A 7780-nucleotide genomic window follows, 5' to 3' on the forward strand; every position below is an offset into this window, starting at 1 on the left:
GGAACTGAATGGTTAAGGTATGTGGGTTTGAAAGGAAAGAAGGAAGGGACAAAAAGCCTTTTCTTGGATGGTTTTAAAGTGATTCAGAAGCCATTTTAATGGCTCAGAGATCCATTGCCGTGAATTCAATTATTTCCTCACATTTACTACTTTTGTCCTTAATTTGTTGCCTTATTTAATTTATTTCACTGGACTGAAGATGATCAAATGAAAAATCCTTCAATATTTTTCAGAAATCCTGCAAAACTTCAGATTAAGACCTTTTTTAAATAAGGATTCTGATTATGTAAAATACAAATATTTAAATGTAGTCTTTTCAACTTTAAAACTGATTCTATTGGGAGTTTAAGTATAAGGTGCAAATCTCTGCAGAACGGCTTTATTAATTTAAATTCCAAATAATTCTGAATATTAAATTACCTTGAAGGTAAATTGGTTAATTTAGGGATATTTGAGTAAAATGAGGCTGGATACAAATGCACACCACACTTTTCAGATACATTGTCCTTCCATTTCATATTGTACTACTCGATGCGGTTAAACTGAACTTTGAGTTGAAGTGGTGAGGTTTATGTTTAAAACATTCAGAAGTCATTTAATAATTAAAAATGCAGAAATCAAGTAGTTTTAACATCAAAACTGAAATTATTTGGCAAATCACAGTAAATCAATCCTAATCATTTGGGATGTGATTTAAATTTTAATTGATAAGATAAATGGTTGTGGTCGATTTTATTTAGAGGTATCGGAGTAAAGTGGGCTGAATGCCAGTGTATTTTACTGAGATTATATATGAAAAACCAACACAAGTAGTGTATAATTGTGAGGTGAAATCTGAAAAGTGTGGTGTGCATTTGCAGTAAAAGCCAATTTACTCTTAGCCCAAACTAAAATGTTATTTGCACTAAAAGGACTAATAAACAATAGTTCTGCTAATGCTAAAGCGCTACAACAAAACTGTATATGATGCTAAAGAACTGAATTCAGCCGTGTTGTTACCAAACGTGTGTCAACATGTTAGTGCTAAATGTTTTCAAAGTTACTAAAAACAACAGGAAAAGTTAGCTCTGCTATTAGCATATTAGCTCAAGTGGGTCCAGATGTCAGTCTTTATTCAACTGAACATTTACAACATTAGCAATTTAGAATTCATGCAGGCAAAATTTACTTAGGGGAAGCTAATAGCACTAAGAGATAGCAAAAACGCTTAAACCAGAAAACACAATTAGCTCTGTTAGCAGATTAGCTGAAGTGTCTCCGGCACCGCAGATATCAAACTGTATTCAAGCAAAAGTTTACAAACTGTCCAGGCAAATTAGAGCTTTGGAATTCAACTGCATGAATATTATTAATGGTAAGATGGTAAGCAAAAACGCTAAAGCGTCCCAAATTTATTCAACTGAACGTTTACAAAGCAGCACTTTAGAAATGACCTGAATTAATATTAGGAGAAGCTAAGAGCGCTAGAGGTTAGCACAGAGATGCTAAACTAGCGGTTCTCAACGTGGGCAGTACCGCCCCCCAGGGGGCGTTCAGAGGACGGCAGGGGGCGCTGGCGGACATTTTTACAAATGGGGGGCGCTGGGATGCCTTTGGGGGGCKTTTGGTCGAAGGTAAACTTTACACCTTAAATGCACAACAATACCAGTTTARACTTTGAGCAACTTGGTAAAACTGTATTGTGTAACATTAAATCATGCTTGGCTGCAACKGTATCGATGGCAGCTCTTCTTCTATTCAGTGTTTGTAGCTTCATGGCTCCGCTCCGCATCAGTTCAGCGTTACACCTGCTGATGACGCTGCTGTGATTCACTTTGTCTGGTAATTATGTAGCTACATACGTTTAGGCAGTTCTGTGATCATGTCAAAGCAGCAATTTATATTAAAAAGTGTTTTATTTCCGTTTGAAAGCTGCCCGCCTCCATGGAAGGACAACAGAAAATCGCTCTTATAAACATGTAATTACTAAAATCACGACTTTGTATCCCTCTGAAAAATGAACCCATTTAAATAAAGAAATCCGTCCATGGGTGATACCACAATAGAGAGCGTTCATTTTATAGCGTTAACACAGGTGCTGCAAGTGGTCCGACATGAAACGGGTTTGATGGAACAACGGTACCACAACACTTTTAAATTTCAATAATCAGAATACCGAAATTGTTTCTGTTGTTTTAAAAGGTTTATGTCAGACTGCCTTTCCCCCATCGATATGTTTCCCGACCGCCCTGCACCTTAGGGGGTTAAAAAAAAACAAAAAAACTCAGCGCACATTGCGCAAAACTCTGAAACATGAGACGCGGGACATTAAACGGAGCGACGAACTAGATGTGAATTATGGCATAAAAACAGAGAATCCGACGCTGAATAGTGAAAAATCAACACATGATGTGAAACACATGACGATTAGGAGGCGCAGCAGGTGATGAGTGAAGATTACTGATGGTCAATAAACGATCATATAAATGTAGCAACAGGAAAGAAACTAAAGTGGACATAGCGATAAACCAAGAGAGGATAATATTAATCAAATGAAACTAAATGGAAATGAATGAAGAACAAAATGGAAGAATGAACTAAGAAACTGAAGTAAATACGGAGGAATAAACTGGTATGGCAAGACCTTTTGAGCAATAATTAATACAGAGACTGTATGGCAAGAATAAACAGACACTATTTCCAGATAAAAGGTTAAATAATATTGTTGAATTGTCATGGGCAGGAGCTCAACTACACATTATTCAGGTGGATGCGAAAACATAAATTTTTATTTTGGCTGCTGTGGCTAAGCTGCTGTGGAGGCATTGATGATCCATCCATCTCTTCCTGCTCTCTGTCTGAAACCAAACGCCTCACTTCCTGGTTCATCCTTTACTCACTTTCTGTCTGTAAATCTCCATTTGGGTTAGGTGAGCTGAAAAAAACAATAAAAAGATGTCATACTTGTATAATAAAAGCTGAATAAATAAACAACCTGAACTAAAAGATGTGCTGTGAATGAGTGGAAGAAAATCTAACATTTAATGCTTTAAAAGGAGAAAAAAAAAAAACACAAATATATTATTAAATTGAACACAGGAAAGTGGGTTTAAAAGTGCAAAATGAGGGTCCAGCAGAGTTAAGAGTGATTTTGTTGGTGCTACTTTTTCCACTGCTCTGGAGAATTGCTGAGGTTTCCCGCTTCCTGTTTCAGGACACTCAGTAGAGACTGGGAACTCTCCAGGATCTGCAGAGGAAAAACAACAAAAGCAGATTAAATAAAAACAGAGCAGAACATTTCCTCGCATCATTTATTCCAATGTTTCTGTTCATTTGAGGGACTTTCAGAAGCAAAATGAAGAAAACTCAATGTTTCTGTTGAAAAAGCTGCGCAGAGTTCTATATCCAAGCATGTTTTGTGGAAAGTTAAGTGGAAGGAAAAACTGTAAGAATTAAGGGGTAATTCTGATTCATACCCGAATTATAATACTTACCTAATTATTTTGAAAATACATTTTCTGTTTGTTGCAATACCCATTTTGAATCCTACATCTTGTGTTTGGGTGTTTAAAAGGAAGGTTTAGTGGAAGAAAAAGCTTTAATAGAATGTTTATTTAGATTTTAATGTACTTGAATATACATTTAAGTAAATTTGCCATAGATAATTATAATTTAAACTATACATGTTGTGCAGTCAGCTTCATTGTCAAAAAAGCTTTAAGCATATTATTAGAAAGTTGAGTGGAAGAAAAAAAATCATTCAGATTTATACTTAATTTATGATACCTTCCTCAATAATTAAGTTCATTTACTGTAAATATTCTTAATAAATTTTCATTTTATATTTACTGTTTTGCCATTTATTTAACAGCTTTTTAAAAAAAGAGAACTTCTTCAGATTAAATTCGGCCATCTTTTCTTCCCAGATCATCTCACCACCAGGAGCTGATTGGCATTCATCATCCACAGGCGATAAAACTCGATGTCTAATCTTAAATATCTATTGTGACATTTGTTTATGCAAGGAGGACATCATTGACCAGAGAGTCATGGCTTCCTGGTCTTCCTGATGTTTTCCCAGTCAGAACCAGTTCAGGAGTTTCTGTTTTCAGTAATTAGCCAGAGGACGAAGGGAGTTCAGCAATAACAAGTCGGATAAGAATTAATTTAAGGCTTTATAAGGATGTGGAAACTCTGGTTGAGGTTTTTCTAATAGAAAGTTTTCATAAAAGGGGAAAAAAAACGTAAAAACTCAAATACTAGAGGTGTGCCGATCGATTGGTCACCGATCATAATTGGCCGATTTCCATGAAAAAGTGCATGATTGACGATCATTGGCTCTTGTTGCCGATCACACAAACCGATCACCTGCATCTCATTTCGCAGCCTGCCTGTGCAGCTGGTCTCCTCTTTCCTTCACTGCACAAACGCGTAGCAACAAATCCTAAGCGATGTKGAACTATAACGCACTGAGTGAATGGGGACGTTTGCGTGTTGCGGCGGAAAATTGAAGCTGGTCAAAATGCATCAACACAACGAAGCTAATACGACATAAAAACAATGCCATACTTGACGGAGTTTGGCTACATCGAGGCTCACTGCAGTAAAAAAGACATAGGAGGATCAGATAGCAGGTAAAGCAGCGCACAGCTACAAATACTCACCYGGATTAGCATGACGGTCAGAAAGCTAAACAAATAACCCACAAAATTATTAAGTCTTGGAGCTGCGATGTAAGACGCTGGTTCTGCTCTCGCTGTTGAACCGCTGCTACGCTACAGGCAGTAATATTTCACAGACGTAGCACCGCTTGTGCTCCACCTGGTAGTGACTCTCACACCAAACCTCTGCTTAAAGCTGCAGCATCTAACCAAAAAATATACATTTGACATACGTATTAAAACTTTCGCTGTCCTAACATGAGACAGATAATCTCTAAAAAAATTATCGATCTCCTCCCTGCTCTGCATAATTACTCCACTCAGTCAGAAACAGCCACTCAGAACTAGCAGTAATCAGCTAGCCGCCATGCTATCAGGAGGTTTTCATTCAGTAACTCTGGATTGTTTATTGTAATGGAWCCTGTATTTGCCTTTGAATGTTAAGTTTTAGACTTGAATTTTTTTGGCAATGCTGAGAGGTTTTATTTTGGCTCTTTGCTCTTCAGAGCCTCCATATGTTATCAGTCTGTTAAAGATAGTATTATTGATAGCAGTACAATTTGCACAATGCTTGTTTTGTTTAGTTTTCTTCTTGGAAAAAGTTATTAAAAACAAGTTTTTGTCTAAATTAAGGTGAATTCTTGGGTCCTTTTTCCACATAATGTAACCGGTAGTGTTTATAATAATAATAATAATAATAATAATAATCAGTATCGGAAGGAAAAAACCTGATCAGCACATCTCTATTAAATACTTATTTTTCCCCACTGGTATTGGTTTGGTCATGTTTCCATTACAAAAGTACACAAAACTTTGTCAAAAAACACAATTTTACAATTACAATAATAAAAAAAAATGATATCACAACAGACATGTAATCAATATCAAGAGATAATACACCTGATAGACTATTTAATATTCAGATTATTGAATATTACAGTTGATGGAATCAACTGACTCACTCACTCTCTGGTTGCCTAGCAACAACCTTCTGGGTAAGAAGCAGTTTCAAGATAGCCTCCACCCCCAACTTTGGCTACCTAGCAACAACCTGCTAAGTAACTGACGCAGCAGTTGTAAGTTCCCTCACTGCACCTTAGAATCGATAAAAAACTACAAAAAAAAAAAGCAAATAACTGCTTGGGGAGGAAACTGGATAAAGCAGTCAGCAGTTTGGTAATATTCAATATATTTAAAACAAAAAAACTAATCAATAATTATCAAAATCAACAAGTATTGATGTCAAATTTGCAGTTTTTGAAACAAAAACTCTTCTGTAATTTTTACAACAACTACCTGCAATAAGACCCACAATGATGCTAAGCTAACATGAATACCTTGACGTCATGACACTAAGCTAAAATGAATACCTTGGCGTCATGACGCCAAGCTAACATACATACCTTGGCGTCATGATGCTAAGCTAACATGAATACCTTGCCGTATGCAGCCTCTGTCTCTGCGATGGTGCGGTCCAGGTTGGCCCTGGTGGTCAGTCTTTGCGCCATGCTCTCGTTGATCCGGCTCAGCTTCTCAGAGAGAAGCCGGATGTCCTGCTGGAGTTGTTCCTTCTCGTCTTCCTCCAGCCGGATCTGGCGGTTCAGCTCGTTCCGCTTCGAGCACAGCTCCTCGATACCTGACGAGACGGAAGAGAAGGTCGTTCTTAAAAGAACCGTCGAAAAATTACCTAATACATTACTGCAATAAGAGGAGGTGTTTTAATGGTGTTTGCTGCTAGCATATTTGTTTTAATCAAAACATTTCATAGATTAGAGATGAGTGGAGCCCCCTGGTGGTCGGCCGCAACGCATTTAGGAGGATAAAAAAATTAGCCTGGAGTCTTAATAATACGAGAATAAAATAATAATTTAAGAATACAATCATAATAATACAAGAAAAAAAATCTAATAATAATATTAATAATACTCCATCATACCAATGAGAGCTGATCAAGAAAAAAAAAATCGTCCGATTCCGAACTCTGGCCAGTTGATCGGTGCATCTCTAGCTTGTCGCAAAAGATTTATGGTTTTATCATTACTGCAAATAAGATTAAAGCTTAATTTTACGTTTTTATGACATAGGTTTTGTTCACCACAACCTTTAACATGAAATAAAGAGCTATATTTAAAACTTCATCCTAAAAATAATCTCAGACTGGCCGTCAGAGGCTGTAAGACCTTAAACAGATTATGTGAGGCGAGGAGGATTTCATCCTACCGTTTCTTCTGGATGTTTCAGGGAAGTTACAGCTAAATTAATGCTTCCAGCTACATCAACGTGCAGTGCAGAGAATTAGAAGCTGATGATTTTAACTTCACATCTTAATCTGTGAGCGTTAATCAGATTGTACTGTGCTGTCCTGAAGGTTAACAGATTCAGGCTGCGGTTTACACCAAATTTAAATCTTTGCTTTTACAACTAAAATTATTTACAGAGCGTGAAAGAGTTATTTTATAAAAATACGGCCAGTTAAAACTGATCGTTTTACGGTTGTGCTGTTAACGGGGAGCAGATTTTGAACCGAAACAACATGACAACCCCCTTTAAAAAAAACGGAAAACATCTATTTAGCCAATTAAAATGTAAACGCAGCGACTTACACTTGACAAGCTCGTTGTTGTAGGTCTGAAGAGCCGCGGCTTGTTGGGTCATGGTGGCTTTTAGCGAGATTTCCGCCGCTATGTTCAGTTAAACTGAATTTTTTTAACGTCCAGTGGATGCTTCTTCAAGTAAAACAGCAAATAGGCGGTTTAAACGTGAAAACTAAACTGAAACGCTCCTGAATGGCGGGTGTTCCTTTACAACTTCTTCTTCTTCTTCTCTGGTAATGGCGGCTGGCAAGGAACGTTCTGGTGCATTAGCGCCACCAACTGGAATTAAATGTTGATGGGATACCAGCTTGATATATAAACATTTGTATGTTTATAATTATAAACAATATCCCTCCTACTAATTTAGCTAATAAAAAGAGCAGAGGTAAACAGTAACCAACTAAATTTACTTTTACATAGTTACATTTACTTGGGTAATTATTTGAAAAAAAAACCAAAACATTTAGGAGTAGTTTTACTGACCTGTGATGATTACTTTAACTTAGGTAATATTATTATGAAGTATCGCTGCTCCTACTTGAGTAA

At 36.9% G+C, this 7780-nt stretch overlaps 1 protein-coding gene across 1 annotated transcript; it reads right to left on the bottom strand.

Moving 5' to 3' along the window:
- Positions 1 to 2746: 2746 nt before the first annotated feature.
- ssna1 (Sjogren syndrome nuclear autoantigen 1) lies at positions 2747 to 7470 on the bottom strand. The gene is made up of 4 exons (XM_008424608.2): positions 7244 to 7470; positions 6077 to 6276; positions 3144 to 3226; positions 2747 to 2914 (listed from the first exon to the last, which is right to left on the bottom strand). Exons 1-4 carry the CDS (start codon positions 7293 to 7295, stop codon positions 2872 to 2874), a joined length of 378 nt encoding a protein of 125 aa, XP_008422830.1. The 5' UTR covers positions 7296 to 7470; the 3' UTR covers positions 2747 to 2871.
- Between the last annotated feature and the right edge of the window lie 310 nt (positions 7471 to 7780).

The sequence above is a fragment of the Poecilia reticulata genome, linkage group LG12 (assembly GCF_000633615.1).
Source record: "Poecilia reticulata strain Guanapo linkage group LG12, Guppy_female_1.0+MT, whole genome shotgun sequence".
NCBI classification, from domain to species: Eukaryota; Metazoa; Chordata; class Actinopteri; order Cyprinodontiformes; family Poeciliidae; genus Poecilia; species Poecilia reticulata.